This window comes from Nelusetta ayraudi, unplaced genomic scaffold, assembly GCF_046127955.1.
Source record: "Nelusetta ayraudi isolate G7.1 ecotype Tasmania unplaced genomic scaffold, CSIRO-AGI_Nayr_v1 ptg000136l, whole genome shotgun sequence".
NCBI lineage: Eukaryota > Metazoa > Chordata > Actinopteri > Tetraodontiformes > Monacanthidae > Nelusetta > Nelusetta ayraudi.
Window position 1 is genome coordinate 287,785 of NW_027466186.1, and position 24,474 is coordinate 312,258.

At 45.8% G+C, this 24,474-nt stretch overlaps 3 protein-coding genes across 7 annotated transcripts; 1 reads left to right on the forward strand and 2 right to left on the reverse strand.

Moving 5' to 3' along the window:
* Window positions 1-212: 212 nt before the first annotated feature.
* Window positions 213-4,846, forward strand: LOC142879416 (solute carrier family 25 member 32-like). Its single transcript, XM_076012723.1, has 7 exons — window positions 213-702; window positions 896-1,046; window positions 1,626-1,711; window positions 2,252-2,406; window positions 3,255-3,368; window positions 3,510-3,655; window positions 4,666-4,846. The coding sequence occupies exons 1-7, from the start codon at window positions 498-500 to the stop codon at window positions 4,790-4,792; spliced, it is 984 nt and encodes a 327-aa protein (XP_075868838.1). The 5' UTR covers window positions 213-497; the 3' UTR covers window positions 4,793-4,846.
* Window positions 4,847-5,346: 500 nt separating this feature from the next.
* Window positions 5,347-10,505, reverse strand: LOC142879417 (collagen triple helix repeat-containing protein 1-like). 3 transcript variants are annotated; one of them, XM_076012725.1, is made up of 5 exons: window positions 10,318-10,505; window positions 8,919-8,996; window positions 7,368-7,586; window positions 7,060-7,276; window positions 5,347-5,944 (listed from the first exon to the last, which is right to left on the reverse strand). In XM_076012725.1, exons 1-5 carry the CDS (start codon window positions 10,426-10,428, stop codon window positions 5,802-5,804), a joined length of 768 nt encoding a protein of 255 aa, XP_075868840.1. In that variant the 5' UTR covers window positions 10,429-10,505; the 3' UTR covers window positions 5,347-5,801. The 3 variants fall into 3 exon arrangements, with proteins under 3 accessions (XP_075868840.1, XP_075868842.1, XP_075868841.1); XM_076012727.1 differs by lacking the exon at window positions 8,919-8,996 and having other exon boundaries at window positions 10,360-10,491; XM_076012726.1 differs by lacking the exon at window positions 8,919-8,996 and having other exon boundaries at window positions 5,388-5,944.
* A 537-nt stretch (window positions 10,506-11,042) lies between these two features.
* Window positions 11,043-24,434, reverse strand: fzd6 (frizzled class receptor 6). 3 transcript variants are annotated; one of them, XM_076012622.1, is made up of 9 exons: window positions 23,937-24,434; window positions 22,297-22,391; window positions 22,010-22,220; window positions 18,572-18,768; window positions 17,335-17,917; window positions 15,723-16,142; window positions 14,110-14,258; window positions 13,084-13,488; window positions 11,043-12,557 (listed from the first exon to the last, which is right to left on the reverse strand). In XM_076012622.1, exons 2-9 carry the CDS (start codon window positions 22,302-22,304, stop codon window positions 12,311-12,313), a joined length of 2,220 nt encoding a protein of 739 aa, XP_075868737.1. In that variant the 5' UTR covers window positions 22,305-22,391; window positions 23,937-24,434; the 3' UTR covers window positions 11,043-12,310. The 3 variants fall into 3 exon arrangements, with proteins under 3 accessions (XP_075868737.1, XP_075868736.1, XP_075868738.1); XM_076012621.1 differs by having other exon boundaries at window positions 22,010-22,229; window positions 23,937-24,433; XM_076012623.1 differs by having other exon boundaries at window positions 22,010-22,391; window positions 23,937-24,433.
* Window positions 24,435-24,474: the final 40 nt, after the last annotated feature.

Consider the following 24,474-nt stretch of genomic DNA (forward strand, 5'->3'; position numbering starts at 1 on the left):
TTGTTTATCTGATGCACACTGGGACTTCCAAAACAAATTTCTATGTGTTCTTTTGCACAAATGTCAATAAAAGTAGTCTGAATCTGAATCTGAATCATATAATTTTTGTATACGTGCTTCACTTTTTACGATTCGCTTGCTTTACTTTGAAGAACATAACCGGAAACAACATGAAGAATTTTGGCCAATGACGTTTCTGTGGCTTTTACGAGCAGCAAGGTCGAGCGGCGGCACTGGTTGACACTTTGGGTAACGTTGATACGGGCATGGAGAGCAGCGCTTGAAACGTGGTTCGGTTCCGTCAGATAATGAAGAGCCCTGGTATTAAGCCATCCTTTACAGCACACTTAAAACTACTTTTGTCAATTTAGTCAGAAGTGACAATGATTTGTCGTCCTACTGGTCTGAAATAACGCAAAATTAGCCTCGCCGTCGCCTCACTTCCCACTTGTCAACACAGCTAACGCTAGCTGGACAGGACCCAATGCGCAGGCAACATGAGCTCTGCTCAGAACCACGGGGCCGGTGACGTTTCAGAGACGGCTCTGTCCAGCAAAGCCTCGTCTGCCGTCTCACTTGGCGGACATGCCAAGCAGATTTTCAGTCATGTCAAGGTAGAAAACCTGGTGGCGGGACTTAGCGGAGGTGTGGTATCCACGCTTGTGCTTCACCCTCTGGATCTGGTCAAAATCAGGTTTGCAGGTACAGTATCGCATCCCTCTTGATGGTTTAGATTCATCTAGAATGTGCTTAGCTGAATAATTACATCTACATACTATCTGCCATAGTTAGGTTGCTGCAACACATGGTCAGACTACATGTCCGCCGTGTTACCTTTGCTGTCACTTTCCATGTCCATGTGTAATAACGCTTTGTGTTTGTCTCTATTACACAGTAAGTGATGGATTGGAATTAAGGCCGAAGTACAGGGGTCTTGTACACTGTATGAAGAGTGTCTGGGCAGAGGAGGGGCTGAGAGGACTGTACCAAGGAGTGACTCCAAATGTTTGGGGTGCAGGGGCGTCCTGGGGCCTCTACTTCCTATTGTAAGTAAACCAATAAAAACTGAAACCCTCCACTTTATCAAGGGTGGAGGGCCTAAAAATGTTGAGATGCCCCTTTTGTTTCACTGAGGTCTTGAGGTGGCCATCAGCACACTGATGGATAGATGCCCAGCTCTGTATTCTGAATGAACATCTCCTCTTGAATACACAAAAGTGTTTTGTTTTTTTTTGTTGAGCACTAAACTGGATAGAGTATGAGGTTGTAGCTACATTGGTAGGTATGTTACCTCCTCCATTCTCTCATGGCACTTCCTGCTGTGGTGATTTGATTTGGTGGTAAGCTCGTACCAATGCAGACCTGCTGTTTGAGATTTCAAAGTAAACTCAGCACTCCGCCCTGTTTAAAAATGTGTTGGTGGAAATGGCCAGTAATGTGTTCAAGCCAATACCCCACCTGCAAACAAGCAGGAACTAGATATAGTGATTGGATAGAGGCTGGTTTGATATTTGGCCCCGTGTGTCCACCGTCCTGTTTCCTCACTATGTTTTGACCCCCTGTTTGTAACATATGTCGCTTCCCACACTGTCCCCCCCCGCACCTCCCCCCACACACACACACAGCTACAACGCTATCAAAAGTTACACGAAGGAGGGTCGACAAACAGAGCTGAGCGCCACGGAGCACCTGGTGTCTGCGGCCGAAGCAGGTTAGTTCAGATAACCACCGCCATCAGCAGCAGCCGGATACAACTGCTTTGAACCCGCCGACAGCAGCAGATAGGGGGCAGTAATAAGTCAGCAATATGTCCCTTGAGGTCACTGGAGTCACATGGATCTCATTCTGTTGGCCAAATTAAGTTTGTTTCTGAAAATAATGTGATTTTGTGGCTTCTGACGACGAGCGAGTGGAAATGACTTTTAATTTTGTTCCATCTGAATAAACTAAAAAATGTTCTGTTCTTTTTGGCTGTTAAACTGTGTTCACATGATCAGTAATAAGCCTCACAGTGTCAGGAAACAGCACAACTTTGCCCTGTTTATTTAGTCATCTTTTTTTAAGACGTAGATTTTTTTCAAAACTTTAAAACCCATTAAAATAATAATAATAATAATAATAATAGAGTCGTTAAAGGGAAAAGGCTTGTTGTTCAGCCATTCTTAGTAGCTCTGTTATATGTAAATAGCATTAGAACTGTCGTATGTTGGACACTGCGATAACGTGCTGTTGTCCTAATCGTATCAACCAGGCATCCTCACACTCACCCTCACCAATCCAATCTGGGTGACCAAGACCCGGCTGGTGCTGCAGTACAATGCCGACCCAAACAGTAAGCAGTACAAGGGGATGATCGACGCTCTGGTCAAGATCTACCGCCACGAGGGAGTGCCTGGACTATACAAGGTATCTGAGTGCTAGTAACAGTACTGCTGCCTCGCACTAATCACTTTCTGTGAGTCCAGACACAGGTTTGATTAAGTCTCAAGTTAATGAGCAATTCTTGGGAAACAGGAAACGTTTTACAAAATGCTAATTGGCTGCATAGGTTGTCGTGCCGGGGTTTTATGACCCGAACGACTTCCTGGACATACAATGAATGTCCTGTGCATAGCAAGGAATTCATGCAGCGTCAGTGGAGTCTCCTCATGGGGATTCATGTATCGCCACTATTTCTGATTAGAAGCGATTGCTCCAGATGGTGTATTCACGCCCTCAGATTGTTGCCTGTCAAAACAAAGACCTTGCCCTCAATCGCATTAGCAGTCGGGTTGCCAGTCGTAAACACTGGTGCTTTTGTGCTGAGGTACGTGGGCGTATGAAAACCATTCCAATAACTGAACAACTCTCGCTGCACAGCTTAATAGCTGCACGCGAGACAGCAGCGTCGCCCCTGACACGTTATGAGGAGCAATTACTGCATCAAATGTTATTTCTAGGACCCAATAAAATGGGATAAAAGCAAATCGCCACTAGAGGGCGTTGTCACTCAATATTGGCTGTTGGAATTAAACATGAATCACAGCAGCGACTTCTAGCAAGATTTTGCTGTAGTTTAAATTCAGTTGACTCACTCTGAATGTAAATATGCTGAAAATGCTCATCATGAGAAAGAAGAAGCACAAGGTTCATTTATTCATTCCTTGTGTCCATATCAAACAGAAATGACTATTATTATTATTATTTCATTTCGTGATGACAATTTCTACTGAATACTAAAAATGAATCCTTTCAACGTCCCTCAAACCTTCAAGGGCTACGTTCCCGGTCTGCTCGGCACCTCTCACGGAGCGCTGCAGTTCATGGCCTACGAGGAGCTGAAGAGAGACTACAGCAAGTACAAGAAAGTGCCTTCAGATTCAAAGCTGGTGAGTCATTAGCCCCCTCACAGCCACTTTAGGCAAACCTTCTCATCTCTCAATCTGCCGTAACCGAACCTTCGCAGTTTCTAACATCCACCAGCCGACGATGTGACTCATCAGTTTTCACGGGCCCGCCTTTGTCCACAGAACGCGTTGGAGTACATTGCGATGGCAGCGCTGTCGAAGATCTTCGCCGTGGTCACGACCTACCCCTACCAGGTGGTGCGAGCTCGCCTGCAAGACCAGCACAACATCTACAGTGGGGTGCTCGACGTCGTCAGACGGACGTGGAGGTACGACTCCGATCTGGGCTCTCATTTGTGCAACACTGAAACTATCGAAATAAGTGATCAGATAAGGAAAACATTTGGAGGAATCCGCTTTTCTTTTTTTTCTTTTCTTTTTTTAAACGTCTGTTCTCTCAGTGAATCGTGCTCGGGTTAAAAAAGAGAGAAAGAGGTGACAGGAAATATAGAAATATATATCTATGTTATCTATATCTATATCTATATCTATATCTATATATCCCCCCCCAAAAAATAAGAAAATTGTCCAATTTCGAGATGGAGGTAGTTAAAAGAAAACAGTCCTATTGTGTCTGCCATGGTTTGGCACATAAACACCCACTGAATCAAAAACAAGAGAAGCCAGTGTGCCGGTGCCACTTTATTTCAGCCCATTCTGTCCGTACTTCACCACCTCCAGCGTGGCCCGTTTGCCCGGCTCCAACGTGTCTGCGCGCACGTGCCCAAAGTGACCTTCTGCTGTGCACATTTTGCTGTCAGGTCTGTTATAAATCACAGCGGGCGCACGAGAGGTGGCGCGCGCGCTACGTTCCCGGGGCCTCGTCCCGCGCAGTCAGTCACAGTGGGTTACAAACGAGACCCTGGTCTCCATCCATTTCCTGTCGCCGCCTCTCCTGCACTCAGGGTCGCGGGGAGGCGATGGAGACTTTCGCAGATGTCGTGTGGTGAAAGCGGGGCGACACCCGGGATGAGTCGCTAGTTAATCGTCCGACAAACAAGCGTTCGAACTCGCACTCATGGCGTGTTTTTGGTCTGTGGGAGGAAGCCGAGGAAGCCCGGAGAGAAGCCACACAGACGCAGGGAGAGCATGCAAAACTCCACACAGGAATCGAACCCGCAACCTTCTTGCTTCAAGGCGACAGCGCCAACCGCTGCGCCGCCGCGTTGCCCGACTGCAGTTCCTAAGAGAGAACAAAAAACTTTTTGTGTCAATATTAAAAATATAAAAGGAGAAGAAAAGTCCCTCCTGAGTCATGCGTCTTCCCCTCTACTTGCAGGAACGAAGGCGCCGCCGGCTTCTACAAAGGCATCATCCCCAACGTGATCCGCGTCACTCCCGCCTGCTGCATCACTTTCGTGGTTTACGAGAATGTGTCTCGTCTCCTCCTGAGACAAAGTCAATGAGGCCGTAAAAAAAGAGACGCAGCTGCCAGACGGCTTCCTTCAGGGAGAGCGGGGGGCGGAGCACCGGACTGAAACTGAACTTTCAGCTCGGAGATCATGAAAATAAGCCGACGTGATGTTTCGCCCACTTTGCATTTTTCAAGCGGGGTGCGGCGGAATAAGTGATGGGTGTTTCTTTTTGTTTTATTATTTTTTTTAATAAATCTATCACAGATGTCATGAAGTGTGTAGGTGTTCCTGCACACGCCAAAGGACACGCTGCTTCAATGGTAGTTTCTTAAATTACACAAAAAACGAATGTGGAATCAACAACGTTGCGCTGCGGTTTGTTTACATGTGATGACTTGAGCTGTGACTGTGACTGTGACTGAATCCTGAGAAGCTGATATAAACAGTGAATATTGCCTCGTCTTAAACTGCATGGATTGTGTGGCATTCGTTTGTTTCTTTTCTATTTTATTTCAGTCAACAGACGACAGCACTGAACAGAAGTTTGGTCCCATCAAATCAACGTTTCAGTTCACCGGAAATGATTATGAATACAAATGAATTGTGAATATCATTAAATTATATGCATTGTTTATGTGGCAACACTCACATTTGTGTTTCTCTGTGATTCCTCGCCAATAAACACTCAGTTATATATTCTTTAAAAAAAAGATTTTTTATTAAAAAAAAAAAAAGGCAACAGGTCACCATGATCGCTTCATTTAACAAAAAAAATCAACAGTGTGTTTGTCGTCGCTTAAATGATTCCTGTATAGCACCAGCACCAATAAGCAGAGAAGACACAGTACAAAAAGTTTGGTAGACAATAATGACAGCATTCTTCTGTCGAAGCCTTCAGGCTAGCATAGTATTAAAACAGGGAAAGAAAAACATTCAAGTTCTCATCAGTGATGCTGTGACTTTTTCCGGCAAATCGCACCCCATCATTTCAGTGGGCGAGATGACACGCTGTTGCGCTGGGCCCAGTCTCACAAGCACCATTTGATCGTGATCTGATTCTTTACTTGGGCAATTCCTCGATGATGATTCTGGACACCGAGTTCCAGCCGGTGGATGCGTCGCCTCGGGGGTAATCTGCGCAGGTCCCCACCCACACGGCCACGTCCACCAGTCCCGCTTTCACACCCTCGCACAGGCCTTCGACTGCAAGGGGGGGGGGGAAGAAGGTAGAGACGGTTGGGTGAGCGTCAGGGGAACGCCCCCGCCACATCCCTCACCCCAGACACGGGATGAATGGCATCGATGAGCCACCCGAAAAAGACAAAAAAAAAAACTAATTGCAAGATTGAGACTTAACCACAGCAGTTAAATGACCGCCTGAAGGAAAGTGAAATGTACTTGAGAGCTCCCCGGCTCCGAGTGGGAGAAGTAATTGGTACCATTCGGTCACATAAACGGTGACGTTTGCTTCAGTTCGGCTCATCTGGGCGCAGAGATGGAAACTGAGTGGCTTGGGCCAGCACTGAGGCGAGCCATTCTTTCATTTCTTAAGAAGGAAGCGACTTCCAAAGGAAACCCAATCAGGATCCGCACTTCCTGCACTGTGAAACATTATTCTAAAAAAATATAAATACAGTTATAACCTCTCATAAACCAATATTTGCAGATCTTCAACTCTTTGAAATGAACTAAACCAGAAACGTTGTTACAGTAACTGAGAGCGCCAGCTAGCTTTAAGTGTTCTGAGCCTTTTTCAGTTAAACTCAATGACATCCACTTTTAAGTACCTGGCACCACTGCATTCTGACTTGATAAGTGTTACAGACATAAACAAATCCTTAAACCATCTCTGAGCCGAAAAATAACAGATGCTGGAGCTCATTTATCAAAAAATGGGGGGAATTCTTTCATTGAAATGAGTGCTGCTCCATTTCAATGGAGCAGCACTAAAGGCCTTTCGAAGCTAGCCACAGGTGGTGACGTGTGGTTATTTGAATTGAATTGAATAACTTTATTCTTATTGTTGCCCACTGCAGCCAGGAAGCCTGGAACAGTGGTGACCTGACCTAACCTGCAGTTGAAAAAGAGAGATTGAACTTTTTAAAGAAATACTTTCTGTGGATGTTTTGCCAGATGAATAAATGAGATGAAGCCAGAAGATCAAGGAAACAGTGCGCCAGGTGAACACGTTAATATAATATACATATCATAATTTTTTTGTGTTTTCGGTCTTTTTGTCTTTTTTGTCTATTCCTTCCTCTTCTTTCTTTTCTTGGTTTTTCTTATTGCGCAACAAACCCTTGTGTTCTGCGTGTTACCTGAGGACGTCCTGTGGATGTTGATGGTGGAGTTGAGCTCGGGGCTCCCCTGGTCTAAGTAGATGATGGACTCGATGGGCAGCGGTCCTGTGCACTCGGCTCCGTTAAAGGTGAAGTACCAGCGCTGGCAGCAGGCGTTCTTGCACTTGAGCCTGAGGGAGCCGCTGAAGACGACCCTGAGGGAGCTGTCCGAACGCAGCTTGGTGAACGTGCAGTCCTGGTGAGAGCGGGTAAGCAGAGGCGCCTTTTCGGTTAAGGGTCACTGTATCTGAACCGGGGTCGCGCGAAGCTTCCGAGCGAACACTCACGGCCACTTTGCCCAGGTCGATCCCGTAGTTGAGGGAGTTCCAGGCGCACTGCTTGTAGTTGGGCCTCCAGGGCTCCTCGAAGATCTCGTTGACGCACTCGCCCTTCTCGCCTTTGAGACCGTCGCGGCCGGGGATGCCCGGCGTCCCCGGGATGCCGTTGCTTCCGGGGTTACCGTCCCTGCCGGGGGTGCCCGAGGGCCCCTGCACACAGCTGCCATACTGGGAGAAAAGAGAACAAGAGAAGAGAGCGTAAAAGCGCTGCAAACAAAAGGATTTCCTATTTTTCAGACCTCTTGTTTGCACTGCTGCTGTGTGCGAGGCAAACAACCCGGATGCCGACCATCACGCTCAGAAAACTGGATTATACGTCTCGGACCAGTTTGTCTAAACACGTGCAAAAAAAAAAACCCAGATGTGGGGCTGAACTGAGGTGAAGCAACAGGGGGCAGGGGAGCCATTGAATGTGTGTTAATGAGAAACCGAAGGCTCGGCGTGAGCTCAGATTTTAGCTGACGTCTGGCTCTGGACGTGACTCATTGTTCTAGCGAGCCTCCCGCTATGTTTACACCAGGCTGACTCAGGCGCACAAAGGATCGCACGGAGATGTGGGAGCTTTCCAAAACCATCCTGCCACAGAGACAAAGAAATCCAAGATAGCTTTTGGCAAACTTTTTTTGTGCCTGGAGGGAGGGCAGTCGAAGCAGCAGATTACAGTGCACTGCATCTTATTTTTAGGCGGATTTCAATTTTGGGTTATGTAACGGGTTGGAGATTTGTGATGATTTTTTCTTCATCGAGGCACGTGGCCACATGACAAAAGTGCAAACTAAAGTTTTCAGGAAGTAGAGCGGAACCAAGACCCCCGACCAGCCCATTTTCACCGTCCTGTCTGTCTGGACTGGATTTCCACTCAGTTTCCGATGCGAGGAGCTGAGAAAATACCAATAGCAGATGCTTTAAGGCAGATGTCAGTGGAGCTGTTGTATCCATTTAGCGGTTATTCTGGGTCGACCTGAGGATGTGAGATCTGACATCATCTCTGCGGGGAAAAGTCTGGGATTGAAAACCTATGAGCTGGCATGCACGTGTTGTCACAGGCCTGGAATCTCGACAGAAACACATCAAAGCAACCAAGACGCTTATTTGCCAAAGAAAGTGGCGGCGAAATTACAGCGCAAGGTTGCTTGACATTCAGAGAGGAAATATCTCAGGACTCGGACTCTTGGAGACGTTTGAAAGCAAACTAATGAATGAGGCCTCTGTCTGCCTGTCTGCCTGCCTGCCGTTTCCCTGCTGCTCTGCCTGCTGTTTCCCTGCTGCCTGCCCGCCTGCCTGCCCGCCTGCCTGGCCTGCTGAATATTAGTAGCACACAGTCCAGTTACTGTAAGCGAAGCATAAAGGCTGCATTTGGCCCAAAGTGCTGAGCAATCAGGAGCATTTCATGCATTAGTCAACAGCAGAGCAAGAAGCCGGAGCATGCCACGGGTGTTTTCAGTGTAGCCGATGCAAAGGGGAATTTTGACATTTATATTTTTTATTGTTGATGATTACCCCGCTGTTGGAATGAGCAGACTGTCCCTCCTCAGTGTGTCTAGTGCAGTTGGGCTTGTCTGCATCATTTCCAGTGCACTAGATTCAGATGGTGACATAAAGCGCTGCTCATTATATCCATCTTCTGCTAGGTTTTTTTTTTCAAATATATATATATATGTGTGTTTCTATCAATCTACTATTTATACGTATGTATATGTATATATAAATATGTGTATACATATACACATATTTATATATTTTTTATGTATTTTTTTATACATACAAATATAAAGAATAAAAATAAAAATAAATGTAGCAGATGTAAAGAATTAGATTTAAAAGATGTATATGTACAACTGAAAACCTTTATACATATGTATATATATATATATATACATATATGTATATATATATATACATATATATATATACATATATATATATATATATATATATATATATATGTATATATATATATACATATATATATATACATATATATATATATATACATATATATGTGTGTGCACACACACACACACACACACACACACACACACATATATATATATATATATATATATATATATATATATACTGTGTGTGTATATATATACACTATTACACACACACACTCAGTATAATCTCTCTCTCTCTATATATATATTTTTTACTCTTAGGGGTGGATGGAGCAACTTGAGGTCTGTGCCTCTCAAAGTGGGACAGGATAGTGATTTCAGAATACCTATGGGAGTCCCAACAAAATAAACACTGGTTTCACTTTCATTTGACTCCCAAGGGATTCAAGGGAGGGAGAGCGAGAGAGAGAGAGAGAAAAAGAGAAAAGTGTGTCCACTTTGTTCATTCATCTCCACCTCTGCGTCTAAACAGAGGTGGGGGTTGAACCCTGCTTTGCCTCCATGCCATAATAAAGCCAGATAAGATATAATGAGCCACCCACTTCTTTTCTTTTGAAAAAGATAAGTAAGAAACACAAACAGTCCATGCCAGACCCACACTTCCTGTTGGGGGGGGGGGGGGATTCCAGTGTGCTGTCCACCCAGTCTGCTGGAGAGCAGCCAAACCTGGAATAACACTGCAGCAGCTGGGCCACACAAGACTCATTTTGGAGACCCCCTTTTCTTTTGCAGAGGCACTGACCGCATTCCCAGCACACAAAACTCAACCCGCAAGTGGCTGAATCAGCGTGTTGTTCCCCCAAAATACGATTTCAGACCAATAGCAGCGGGGGGGGACTAATCCCGCAGGTAAATAATAACATTAGAGTCGCTTCAGCAGATAAGTTAAAAACACACATTTGCAAAGACAAAAAAAATCCCAAGTTTATTAATGTTTTTACTTCTTCGCCCCAAACTCAATACAAAACTTCTAAATCACCGCCCGTGAGCTTTCTTACCTTGTCGGCGTCAGGATCCTTTCGGTATCCTCTACTTCTCACCTTTTCCACGCCGTATAGGGGCAACGCCAGGCAGACGACGAGCACGAGGCGGGCAACGAGGGGAGACATCGCCGGGTGGGAGAGAAAGTAATAATAACAGTGATGATGATGATGATGATGATGATGATGATGATGATGACGATGACACCGTGATCGCTGCGCTGCCTGCGAGAGGAGTGAGTCGGCACTTTGTCTCCATCCAGTTTTTAGCCCGGGAGGAGGAGGAGGAGGAGGGTTGGATGGGCTGGATGGGTGGATGATGGCGTGGAGGGCAGGGCGAGGAGGACCCGTAAGGAGGCGCTCGTGCGCGCGGATGGGACAGCCCTCCTCCCCACCCCCCCCAACACCTCGCACACGCGTGGTTGCGTAATTCAGTGGCGGTCTCCTCACCAGACCGTACCAATTTCCTCTGGCGTTTCCAGAGGAAACGCCAGAGAAGCTTTAGTGCCAACAGGCACTAAAGCTTGTGTAGTGTATGACGCCAACAGGGGGCGCCGAGGTCTCCAACAGGTTCGATCAGCAGTTGTCGTCCTTGGTGTCCTTGGTGTAACAATGGAAAACTGTGAAAATGTTGTTGCTTTCTTTGTTCTTTGATTCATCAAACCAACCGCTAATGCTGTTCAATTTGAAAAACAAAACAAAACGTTTATTTTTTTCCAAAAACACACAAATCAGGACACTGATTCCACATTATTTTTTGTTTTATTACAATAAAATTGTACTGATACAAAATCCCACCTATGAAAAGAGGCTACATAATTCAAAAGAGTGGTATAAAGCATTACAAAAGTTCTTTAAAGTACGTTACATAGGAAAAAAAGACATCCACCTGTCAGAGTCCGAATATACTTGTACAACAGAGAGACTAACAAGGATTCCCTTTTCATTTAGTCCTCCTCATGTTGCAAAGACGGAGAGACGATACATTCCTCCCATTGTGAGGCATAAAGTACATTAAGACAGACTTAAAAAAAATTAAAAAAAATCACATGGGTAGTTAAGTAGAAAGATATTTCATAAATAGGTCTAAACTTTTTTTTCCCTGTGTTAATCAAAACACTTTGATTCTCATCAGCAGTTTGTGCTTTAGGTGGAAGTGCAAAATCCATTTCTTGGTTTTGATTTAGAATGATTTTCTACGTCTGCCCGGTCGGAGGCCACACGTGTGGAACATCTGCGCTCTTTTTTTTTTTTTGGAAGATGGGGAAAAATTCAAAGGACGCACTCATGGAAAACCATAAAGCTCGACTTGATCCAAACTCATGAGTCATGTGACGCAGACGCACCTCAGTGGGGGGGAATAAGTACTCTGTTGGAAAGAATACGTGTAAAGTACAAAATTATACAATTAACAGGAAATCAAGCATCAAGTTTCAAGAGTTTGCCCTTTCTTCAAAGAGCAGTAAAGTGGCATGCTCAGGTCTGTGAAGAAATAAGTCTTTGCAGTCAAACCATTTTTTTCTCCCCAGCGGGAACAACGAGACACAAAAAAGGGCAAAACCGCAGGAAGACGTTTGGCATTTCCACGACCTTTCTAAAGACGACAGTGTAGCAACTATTCCAGAGGAAAATACATATATAAAAATAGAATATATTACACAAAAGATTGCATTATGTGCTACTGGGCTAAAAAAAAAAAAAATCTACACATCAGCAGGCCTGCAGTACGTGATATGTGCTTAGCGAAGTGAATGAAAGTGAGCAGGTGTGTGGGCGGGACATTCAGGTAAAGCTGCGGGCCGAGCCGGAACACTCGCAGCTCAATCTGAGGCCTCCGAGTAACACGCAGGCTTTGAACGCACCGCGTTGAAACGCGCTCAACGGACGTGCGAACATTTGGCTGGCGATGAACAGTAACCCGTGAAGTGAACTGAAACAAACCATCGCGCGCACTAAAGCTTGTGTAGTGTATGACGCCAACAGGGGGCGCCGAGGTCTCCAACAGGTTCGATCAGCAGTTGTCGTCCTTGGTGTCCTTGGTGTCCTTGGTGTCCTTGGGCACCTGTTGCACTAGCTGCTGGGTGGAGTCTTGGACGCTGCCGCTGGGCGACAGGTTTAAAGTCGGCTGCTGATGCAACTGCTGCTGCTGCTGCTGCAACTGCTGCTGCTGCAACTGCTGCTGTTGCATCTGCTGCTGCAACTGCTGTTGCCCGCTGGCAACCTGCCTGCCCTCTGACAGCTCGCTCCTGGGAGACATCCTTCAGGGAGAGAGAGAGAGAAAGAAATGGTGGTGGTGAATTCCTTGAGCAGATAGAAAGACAAAGTGCCTGATTTACTGAATTTACTAAATGGTTAAAAACATCACTGGAGGCGCAGATCAATGACGACCTTTAGTGGTTTTGCCTGGAAAAAATATATAGACAAAGCCTTCCTGACAGAACATGCAAAATATTGGGCAGCGAGGGCACAAATAAACGACCCAGCAGTCGCACTGTGATTTACCAAAGCTGCAACTGCTTGTGGCCGTTAGTTCTGTGTTTTTAGTGAACGCGTTTGAAAAGCTGCCGCAGCACACGGGTTGCACACAGGACAAGTGATGCTAGCCGGGTTGCCAACGCGAGCGATCTGAGTCAAAGGCAACTGTCATTCATATGAGCCCTTTGAAAGTGATAGTGGAAGATAGTGAAAACACTTTTTTTTTTTTTTGTCATAGAGCCCTTGAAAAAAACAGCAGTTTCAATTTACACGTGTGCTTCCACCACCAGCACCACCTGCCGCACTCACCTGCCGTCCGGGAACCTGCGGACGCTCTCCGAGCGGCTGCTGATCTTGCTGGAGCTCCCGCCCTTGCTCCGCCTCTCGCCGCCCTCCCGGTCCCCCCGGTCCCCCCGGTCCCCCCGCCTGGAGCTGCGGCCGGAGGCGCCCCGGTCCAGGAACTCCCGGACCGAGGCCTCGGACAGGGAGCGCTGGACGCAGGGCTCGTGGTTGCCGAGCACCAGGTTCCCCTGGTTGGCGAGGGAGGCGGCGGTGGAGGAGGCGCCCCCCGTGCTGGTGCCCATGGACTTGGAGATGACCTTGAGCTTGTGGGAGCTGGGCTTGTAGTGCTGTTTCTTGTGCTGCACGCGGCTGTTGTGCTTGAGGAAGAACTCGCACGACTCCTGCAGCACCCGCCGACTCTCGCTGATGGGACTGCGGGGGGGCACAAAGCAGGGAGGAGATTGAGATGGAGGGCGTTTGCTAGTGTTCAAGTATAGTATAGTTGTGTCTGAAATATGGTGCTGTATGTTGGACATGAGCTGAACAACAGCGTTAGCCTAGTTGCTGGTTGCACCATTTGCCAAAATATAGGTTTAGCTTAATTTTTTCACTGAAAAAATCTTGAATAGTTGGTTTAGTAATAGTTGAATGAATGAATGATGAATGTTGTATGTGTGAAGAGACAAATATATGTGTGTCTGTGTGTATATATATATATAAATATATACATGTATACATAAATACATACATACAAACACACACTTTTTTTTTTTTAATAATCTTTCTTGTATGAGAAAAATTGTAATATAAAAATTTAAATATTGTATTTTCTACTACAGCTACTACTGCCACCACGACTATTACTAATAATAAAATCATTTTTCAAAGACTAAGTAACGAATTAATCAGAAAAAAATAGTAGCAAAAAAACAACTGTATTAGCTATATACTAGTTTATATTTTAGCAAACATCCATCATTTTTGGAACGGGTTCACTACTCGATATTAAAATCTGAATGTGGATGTGCGACTTTGAAAGGCTCGTCTCCTCACTCTCTCTTGCGGGTCCTGTTGAAGAAGTAGGCCCACTCAGAGCAGGTCTTTTTGCTGCTGACCCAGAACACGGCAGAGATCCCCACCACCAGCGTCATCAAATACTTGACCAAGAACAGCGAGAGGTCGGGCCGGTGCAGCTCTGTCGTCTGAAACAAAGAGACGCAGACAGATTGAAGGAGTCAAGTTGATTTAGTTTTATCTCCACCGTCCAAACCAGATTTCCGACTTGCTGCCAAACAGACGCCCTTTGAAGCCTTCAGCGCTGACATTTATTGAAAAAAAAAAAAAAAGATAAAACCAAGCGGAGACGCTGCACAAGGGAGGTGTGCTTCTGCCATCATGTGGATGTGCTATTAATAGCACGGTATTGTCACGTCAGCACCGCCATGACCTTACTGCAACTTATGAATACAGAATTTTCATCCTTAAAAGACAAATTTAAGTCTCGCTTTGGTGGGATAAATTTGGGTTGCGACTTCCCGATAAGGGGGAAAAAAAAAAAAGTGGCTCCTGAGACTCCACCAGTTGAGAACCACTGGCTTAAAAAAAACAAAAAAATAAATCCAAAAACAAAGCAGAGCGGCCAGGGGACGCCAGTTACCTCTTGCAGGTGCATTATCATCATCCCTCTGCTGCTTGTGTATCGATCTAAAAGATTAGCAAAAGCTTCCAAATGCCAGAGCGTCTGGCAGGATTTTGTTTTCTGCGCCTCATGAAGTAAAAAAGGAGTAAAGTTGATGGAGAGGCTGAGAGCAGCGCGCCAGACGCTGCCAGGCGATAACAGCAAACACCTGTGGACCCTTTTTGCACGGATTGAAAGGTGGAAAATAAATTCAATCTTGGCTTGAAATCAACCAACCGCACGCCTCGGGGCCCGATTATCGTGATAAAAAACCCGACGTGGACTTCTTACCCTGTTGCAAAGCACTTTTCTAGCACATTCCGTGATGCATTTACAGTAAAAATTTAACTTGTGGGATGACGGACCCGGCATTGCACTTCACCTTTCTGTGCAACAGCAAAAGTTTGAAAGTCCAATGTGTAAAGTTTGGCTTAGTTTACGATTTTATATTGGTGAAAGCGTAAGATACTGTCCACAAATACATCAATAAAAGTGTATACTTGCAGTACAATAAAAGCAACTTGATTATCCTACCCCAAGAAACGGTCTATAGTTTATTATCTTTAGTTTATTATTATCTTAGGCTGCTATAATCTAATTAGTTTTCCCAAAGAGAGACGCTGGGGTTAATGTGGGAACTGCATTCCGTCGGCTGTTGTTTCCTTGGCACTTGGCACTTGGAAGTGACGTTAGCCTATTAAGGCTGTTTACAACCACCTTGTTGACGGAATAAAAGAGGCCGTGCTCACAGACTGATTGGTCTATTTAACGACAGCAGGTTGCGGGCCGAGGCAGGTCGTGACAGTTGACGCGGTGGTGCTGGAATGAGTCAGATTACTGATAACTGCGGGAGCCGCTCGAAGAGACCGCGCACCACTCGCGTGTCGGCTCTTCTGAGGAGCGACCCGCGCGACGCGTGCGTTTTAATGAAGCTCTGCGATTGGCTCAAACGGGTTGGGTAAAGCACCAAATGCCGTTTCATCCTCACCTGGTGGGGGCAGGGGATGCTGTACTCCTGGCAGCGGTCGTACACCCAGGTCTTCTCCCAGGCGCTGCGGTAGCTCTGCTCGTAGGTGTAGCAGGCCAGCAGCGTGACCAGCGGCACCAGGTAGAGGCAGCTGAACACGCCGATGCGGATCATGAACTTCTTCAGCTTCTCCTGGTTGCGCTCGTCGTGCTGGATGACCTGCCGCACGTTGTTGAGCGAGACGATGCCGGCCAGGATGAGGAAGAGGCCCACGGCCACGCCGATGCACAGGGGCGCCAGGACGAAGTAGCGCAGGGCGTCCAGGTCGTACAGGCCCACGAAGCACACGCCGCTGATGTTGTCGCCCTCCACCTTGTTGAGGGCCAGCAGCATGACCGTCAGCGCCCCGGGGATCCCCCAGGCTGCCGTGTGGAACCACACCTGGAGACAAGACGCCAAGATCAAGACCTTCCACTGTGTCTGATGGCAGCTTTCATCTCCTCACTGCTGAAGCTCCCATATTATATCCCCTTTTTATACGCATTTTATGATTTTATTTTCCCTTCTCAGACTCTAGTGGAGCAACAAGGCGGTTAAAATAAAGACTGAACCCACACTTGTACGTATATGTTCTAGCTAATCTAGGAGAGGTTTCTACTGTGACATCACTAAGGTGCAACGTCTAGAACTGCATGTTTTATTTTATGGTACCTTTAATTTCTTACATTTCCTTGGTCTGTTTTCGGCAAAACTGACAAAATTCTTGAAGGGACGGTTAAACATTTTGGCAAATTCACACACTGCCATAATCCCTGCAGTCCTATGAGTGGTTTCATTCCCTGTAAATTATCAGTGCCTCTTGTATGAGATCGGGGGGAGGGGGTTAACGAACGGTACAGGTTCCAGTCCCTCAAAACTCATCAAATACAAAATCCAACAACTCCAAAACTCTCTCGTGGACAAGCTGTGACCTGCAAACTATGAAATAATAATGCAAGTTCTGTCTTTCCAAAGGCAAATGCACGGCAGGCACTACATTCCAGACGTACCTGCTGGGTGGAGTGATTTCAAAAGCGCACAGTGAGTGCAGCTGCTCATCCAAACATTATGAATGTTGAGTGGAAGGCGACATCTGATTGCGGTGAACTGTGATGACCATGACTCGGAACCTTGTTTACTTCAGCCATAAACCAAGTAAGTGGTTACGGCACCATCTGAGGTGGCCCTGTGTCACTCCGCCCAGTGGTTTAGTCAAGAAAGTAGTTCCGAGTATTTGCTTCATGTGTTGTAATATTACACAATCAGACATTTCTTGTTACATTTACAGAACTTGTTTTCTTTTCTGTGTTTGTTTAATGTTTCTTCCTAAAAATTTCTTACCATTATTTCATGTCAATGAATTGTTTAATAGCAGTTAGGATGTCTCGTCAAATTTGCATATCCGAAATATGGTATGATATGGTATGATTATGGTATGATTATGGTGTGGGAAACGTTAAATGTGTGCCGTGACTCTGCCCCTGGATCTCACTGATGATTGGAAGGAATGTACCTCCTCATATGACTGCAGGGATTACAGCAGAAGGCAAAAAAAAGAAAAAGAAAAAAAGGAGAAAGGCAGAATAAAAAGTACCGCTTTCTTCTCGATGGCCTCGCAGCTCCACTTGGGCCCGGCAGCCAGGAACCAGGTGATGGTGAGTATGACCCACCACACGATGCCGGCGATGGAGAAGAAGTAGAGGAGCATGAACAGCAGCGTGCAGCCTTTACTCTGGGAGCCCACCACCACCGTGTCCACGGCGGAGGGGTGCGAGGCGGCGGCGGCGCACGCCGCGTTGTTCCCCAGCAGGAAGCCCACGAAGTACATGAGGGAGACGAAGCTGTAGCAGACGGCGTAGAAGATGATGGGCCGCTCCGGGTAGCGGAAGCGCTTGACGTCGATGAGGAAGGTGAGGAAGGTGAAGAGCGTGGCGGCCAGGCAGACGATGGAGCACACGCCGATGAAGGCCTTGGCGAAGGCGACGTCGTGGGGCTTGAAGTACATGTTGGAGCAGGGCGGGGCGCAGTCCTGGGCCTCCAGGAAGGACGAGCCCACGCCCGGCTTGGTCTTCAGCTGCAGCGGGCACCAGAAACCGAGGTCCCTCTTGGCGGAGGATGAGGGCGAGGGGGTGGTGGCCGGGGCTTCCCACTCACTGTGCCAGGCACACGGTTCCAACCTAGTGAGGAGGGAAGATGGGGGACTTGCAGTAAGTGAATCTGTCGTTGTCTCCCGGCTTTTAATACTTTCAGTTCATTATTATTTTCTATTGGACACCTTCTTTTATCAGCGCATATATTTTACGTTTTAATTTTTTTTTTTTTTATGTTTTTGTTGTATTTGTATTATTTACACTACCAGACAAAAGTTTGGACACACAACTTTATATTTTAGATGATCTAGAATAGCCACCCTTCATAGAAAATATATATAACGTAACATATTTAGGTACTTAACATTTTTTTCTTTTGCCACATGAATCCACATATCTTGGTCATATATCTGATGTCTTCAGTATTTATTTACAGTGTAGCGGGTGTGTCCAAACTTTTGACTGGTAGTGTATATATTTTCATACAAAATATGCATTTTGTATTTTATGTATATATATTTTATCGTATTTATTATGATGTTGTTTTTTAGGTTTTTATGGTTGAATCTGTATAGCAGTATAGCAGATCTGGCCTTTCAATGTGTTTTCGTTTCTGTTTTATTATTATGTTCTGCACAGCGCTTTGTAACTCTGTCTTGAAAAGTGCTTTACAAATAAAGTTATTGTCATTGTAACCATCATGGATCAGGGGGCTGCTTTGGATGGTTGGGCGTTTCTTACTTGTCGCACTGCAGCTCAGGCGGCCAGGTGATCCCAAAGATTCTTATGTTCTCCTCGCAGTCGGACAGGACGGCTTTGCACACCTCCCGGCACGGCCGCGTCACGACGTTTTTCTCCATGCATGCTGGGAAAAATGCTTGGCACAGGAAGTCGTGGACGTCGGGCGAGCACTGGAGGCTCACCAGCGGCATGAAAGGCTGCGGGGGAAGAGAAAAAAAAAGAAGCTGGTTTAGATGCAGAAGGTACCTTCTAAGAATGAAGCAGTTGACTAGTTGCCTTCATGCATACTGGCGGTGAAGACATGTTGACTTGAGACACTTTCTCTCTGTTCACCAACTGATTCACATCGAATATAAACATCATTTTGTCAGTGAGGCCCAACACAAAGACGGCCATTCACACACTGGGAACCGTATCCTTCCATTTCAACACACTGGGAGAGAGCTTGTGTGTGTGTGTGTGTGTGGGTTGGGGAGGGGGGTGTAAAGGTAGCAGGAAATGAGTGCACAGACATTTGGAAACATACGATGACAGGCCAGGAAGGCAGGAATGTTACAAAGCTGTTGATTGGTTGTCCTGCAGAGGCACCAAAGAACAATGAGTAACTTTATCAGTGCAACACACACACACACACACACACACACACACACACACACACACACACACACACACACACACACACACACACACACACACACACACACACACACACACACACACACGAAGGAAACCTACCAAGACCTTTTCTCTGACATTTGATTCTTAATATTTATGATACTAAAATCAACCACGCGGAACAATTTTCTCCTCGCATTCACAGGGAATTTTCTTTGCCCATGACAGAGGGAGACGTCTCAGTCAGTGTGTGAGGCTCATATTTGTACACAAAAACAGCCAGCCGCTGACCAACACAGGCCGCTATTCAGCGTTTCCTTCCTTCTTTTTCCCCCCTCGACGTCCATCCTGGCAGTGCGCCTGCGTCTTCGGGGCCTGAGCTCGCCTCCTGCGACAGTGAGCGTCCTTGTTTCCCTCGCGCGGAGTTCCCGGCAAAACAATCTGACCTCTATTTGCGACGCGCTCGCTGTGCGAAAAAGTGCCGTGATCAGCGGCACAAGATTTCGCTATTAAAAAAGGGGCAAAATCCTCGGCGGAGGAAATTTCTGAGCCGCTGCTCGGAGGATTAACGGGAGGAGAAAGCCAGAAAATCACTTTCAAACTTTCCCCTGAAACTTTTTAAGACCCTCGAGTGTTCCCTGTCCGTCACAGTACATCAGTTAGCCTCTGCGCTCTCTTTGTGCTCCCGACGCTTCAAAACCGGCCGTTTCAGAAGTTGGCAAACACGGGTGGAATCTGGGAGGGAAAAAGGGTTGCTGCTCCCCCCGGAAAAAAAGAAAAAACTCCTCCTGATAGGCCAGTCTGAGCCGGGGAACAGAGGCCGGAACGTTCTTTATTAGAGCGTCGGGGGCTTTGCAATAAATCAATGCGCACTTTCAAAGCCCGTGCGGTGTTTGAATGTGGGCCAGGGTGCAGCCTCCAGTCACCTGGGGCACGGCGTAGCACCTCCAAGGCAAAGCTGCACGCTGGATGAGTTAGTGAATAACATCATGGGGGGGGAGAGAGAGAGAGAGAGAGAGAGAGAGAGAGAGAGAGAGAGAGAGAGAGAGAGAGAATGCTCAATGTGGTATGCAGAGGAGGCTTTGTGTGAGACTGGGCGTCTCCCTCCCCTTCCTCAAGATATCAAAGTTGACCCGGGGCCGCCCGCGGCCAAGTTCGCTGCTGAAATCAAAGTCAGCAGCCGCCTCGGCCTCACAAAAGGACGGCAGCAGATCGTCGGTTCACGATCAAGGTTCTGACACCGGCCGCGTGTAACACAACACAACCTCCGCGGAACGCCAGAACACCAGACTCACGTAGAGAGACTGTCACAGGACACTGGAGCCAGAGGCAAGTCGGGGAAACAAAGTCGACTGACTCACAATAGCTAGTTAAAAAAAATAAAAAAAAATAAAAAGTCAGCCAAGGTGAAGGTAAGAGAAAGTCAGGTGAGAAAGTTGCGCCGTCCAGGCGGTTGAAGTTCAGCTTGAAGAAGAAATGATTAAATAACTGGGAAGAATGTCGCACACATGGTCTAATCGTGTAGAAGCTAGTTCGCGAGGAGAAAGGGTGGCCAGCTTTTTGAGCACAATACCGATGAAAGGAAGTTAATAAAAAAAGATCTTCTACTTTTCACATTTGCAGATTCCATCCTATGCCATTATTGCAAAAGTGAGTCTATCTAGCATAAACTTCAGATGACTGACGTACGTACATGCCATTTCACCTCACATCATGATAAACTTGGCCACGCCCCCACCAAGGCCGCCGATGAACAAGCCTACTGTGCATAAATAAGCTGTCACTTCTCCTATCATCATATTCATCTATTGTACTTTTTTTAAAAAAAGGTGTTTTGCTAAAACAAACAGAATTGCTCTTTCCTCCAAATGGGAACGTCAAGGCTACAGCAGATGGGCTCATTAACTGCTGATTCTTCAACAACAGACACCAACATTTTCTGCTGGCCGCTTACCGATGAATTCTAATGAAATAATTCTGCTTTACTCAATATTCTGCTGCACAAGCTGACTGACACGGGCATTTATGGAGTGATCGCGAACGGCACAAATAACAGCATCAGGTTCCAGCAGCTATTTCACCATGATGTTCATCATCATCTGTTGGTGAGAGTAGCATCAGGAGTTCGTGGAGGCCAGGAGTCGTTCCCTTCACAGGGCGGGTCGCAGCTGTGAGGCAACATCAAAAGGTTCCCCCTGCTGCTCCAAAGGTTAGGAAAATGATCAAAATGCTATTTGAGAAGCATTTGTTCCTCAGCTCAGTTTTCAGAGTCAACAGCTTGATTTGCACTTCGACAAACACTCACTGAAGCTGCCCTTTACGGCTCGAAGAGAGGAGTTCTATAAAGTAACAAATAAATAAAAACAAATCTTAGAAAGCGAGTGGATAAACCTTCTGTCCCTCATATCTATTGTTACATTTTACTGCATACTGAGCCAGGTAGTGACAGTTTGAGACTTCCTATTGCCACCTGGGAAGACAGTGACGCATGCCACTGTTTCGTGGGAGGGTAGAATGTGCTGTGTTTAACTAGACTATCACTAAACGATCACCAGCCAGGACTAAAGCAAAGACATCTTTTCACTGAGCAAACTTTCAGTCTTGTTCTTCCATCGAGTGATCAAACGAACTGCACGAACCCGTGTGAACTTCACATAGAAACACCCTTTGCTGTGATTGCTAACAGTGCTAACTGCTGTACCACCTTGCTTAAAAAAAAAAAAAAAAAAAAAAAAAAATCCAATAAATATACGTACATAAATACAAATACAATACGCGCCGAAACCACAGTCAACAACATGCAGACCCACTGCAAGTTCTCACCTCCATGAGAGCGGCCGCGACGTCCTGGTCGTAGTGCTCCATCATGTTGGGAAAGAAGGTCATGTTGTAGGACATCCCCAGGCACCGGTGCACTCGGATGGGCTCACAGGTAAACAAGCTGTGGGCCCTGCAGCTTCCCGCCCACATTAGAAGCAGACAGGCGGCCAGCGGTAGCAGGGCAGACATGGTTGCAGACATGGTTGCCGACCGTCTGCGACGACTGCAAAGGGTTTATTTTTTGTTTGGCTCGGCGTGGAGATTATTTTTTAGTCCCGATCCACGTTCACGGTCTCATCCGCACTTTGCTTCTCCCGCTGTCATCTCAGTGTTGCAGAGGACACTGCAGCAGGGGTAACCTTCCCATCTTTGGTCTGCATGTGACCTGGGGACAAAGATGGGAATCGCACGTTATTAATCACATTATGTTGGCATTATAAAAAAAATATATATAAATATCGATGTAACGAAGGACACTAAACTCAATTCAGTACATTTTTGGTTTCAACCCACTTCATAACAACTGTATAACTTATATAACAAGTGAAATGTTCTACTTTGGGCTGCTCTGTCATTGATTAAGAGAATTAATTAATAATTACTGAAAAACCAGAATCAGTCTGAGAAGCAAAGTTGGAGATGAGGTGTTCAAAATGCATTACGATGCTGTGACTAAAACATTGCCGCTTCGACATGCACGTTATTTTCACTTTTCCTGACAAATACCAAAATGAAATAGTACCGCAGTGGAAACATATTAAAAAGTGAACACGTCACTTTTCATTTTCATACATTGTCAGGATCCTGTTCCTGTACGTCGTCGTACTTTAACTGCATTTACGGAGAAAAGCTTTCGCTCATGTGGCATGAGTCCATTTTTCTTCTCAAAGGATGCAAATCTTCTCTTTAAAAAAAAAAAAAAAAGAAAAAAAAATACCACCCTCAGCTGACTCTCAAATTAGAGACCACTGCGCGTTGTGTGCCTTTGTGTACACAATTGAATTCTCCTTGAAGAAGAACAAAAGGAAAAGTGGTGTAAAGAGACCAAAAATCCAGCTAATCCCCGTGCAGATGCACAGCGTCGAAATGCTTTGCTCTCGTGAGGGGGTGTATTAAAGATACAGTCTTATTGACTGGAATGAGTCTCGGCTTGTTCCGGCATATCCCACTTCACATTGAAGTGTTGCAGGATCATGTACACACACTGCAGCCAGGAGTCTTGTAAGGCTGACAGAAGGTAACACTATCCCTGTTGATGGGAAAGCAAAGGATCAGGAGGTTTAGGATTACTGACGACAACTATGGGATAATAATTTGTTTATGGATACAAGTTCGAATTTTATTTGCCATACACGAAACTATGCTCAAAATATACTATACCAATATGTTGAGAGTGACCTTAAGTTTAGAGAGAGAGAGAGAGAAAAAAAAAATCATTCCTGTGGTTTGTTGGATTCCTCCTTATTATCACGTCACGCCATTCAGTTGTGGTCCGACTTGAAATGAACCACACAACTGTTTATACAAAGAGAAACCACCTCGGTGTGACAACAGATTAGCGTTTCCTTATGTTGCACACTTTCCACTGTTAGCATATTAGCAACGTTTATGGAGACAATAGCCACTTCGCCAAGCAAATATTTGACACGTAGCGACCACGAACGGCGTCTCTCTGAGCAGGCATGCGTTGCGAAACGTCTATAACGCAATACCCCAACAACTATTTCCATTTTTAGCGTGAAACAGGAATAATGAACAAGAACCTGAGCAGTTTTGAACTGCACAACGAGTGAGTTGAGAGAGTACAGTAAACATTCAAGCCTCACTCGCTGCCATGACACCGGAGTTATAAAAAAAAAAAAAACTTTAACGCAAGAAAGTGAACGCGTGAAGCTTCCAAAGTACACGGAGACGAATAACAAGTACTTACCAGCAGCTGGCCAGACTTTAATGTAACGGCTGACAGCACGTTTACTCGGTGGAGTAACTTTCTGAGGAGTAAGTGGTAGCGTGGTGTTTCCTGCAGTTCACACCCTGCAGCTCCGTGGTTTTCCAGTCTGGCCGTGAAGATGCCTTCAAGCTTTGTGGGAAAACTAACAATTCTCAAATCACTTGAAATGGAATAGCGTTAAGGTTAGTTCATCTTATCGCCAAACAAATGCCAACGTACAGACTTGTCCACATAAAAAGCTGATTACGGCAAAAACAAACATTAATTCAAAGTTCGTGCATTTGCATGCTCGTCACAACTATGTGAGCATTGCAAAAATATATATTAGAAAATAGCTCTTTTAAGTTTATATTCTGCTCTAATCGAACTGCTACAATTAGCGGTGACATTACAAGAATAAACAAGCTTGAAAACGAATATATTCGAGTGAATTTACGCATATATGCGCCGAGAGCGTTTCAAACCTGGGATGACGTGAGACACCTGAACGCATCTTGCTTTTGGGAAGAATGCGACG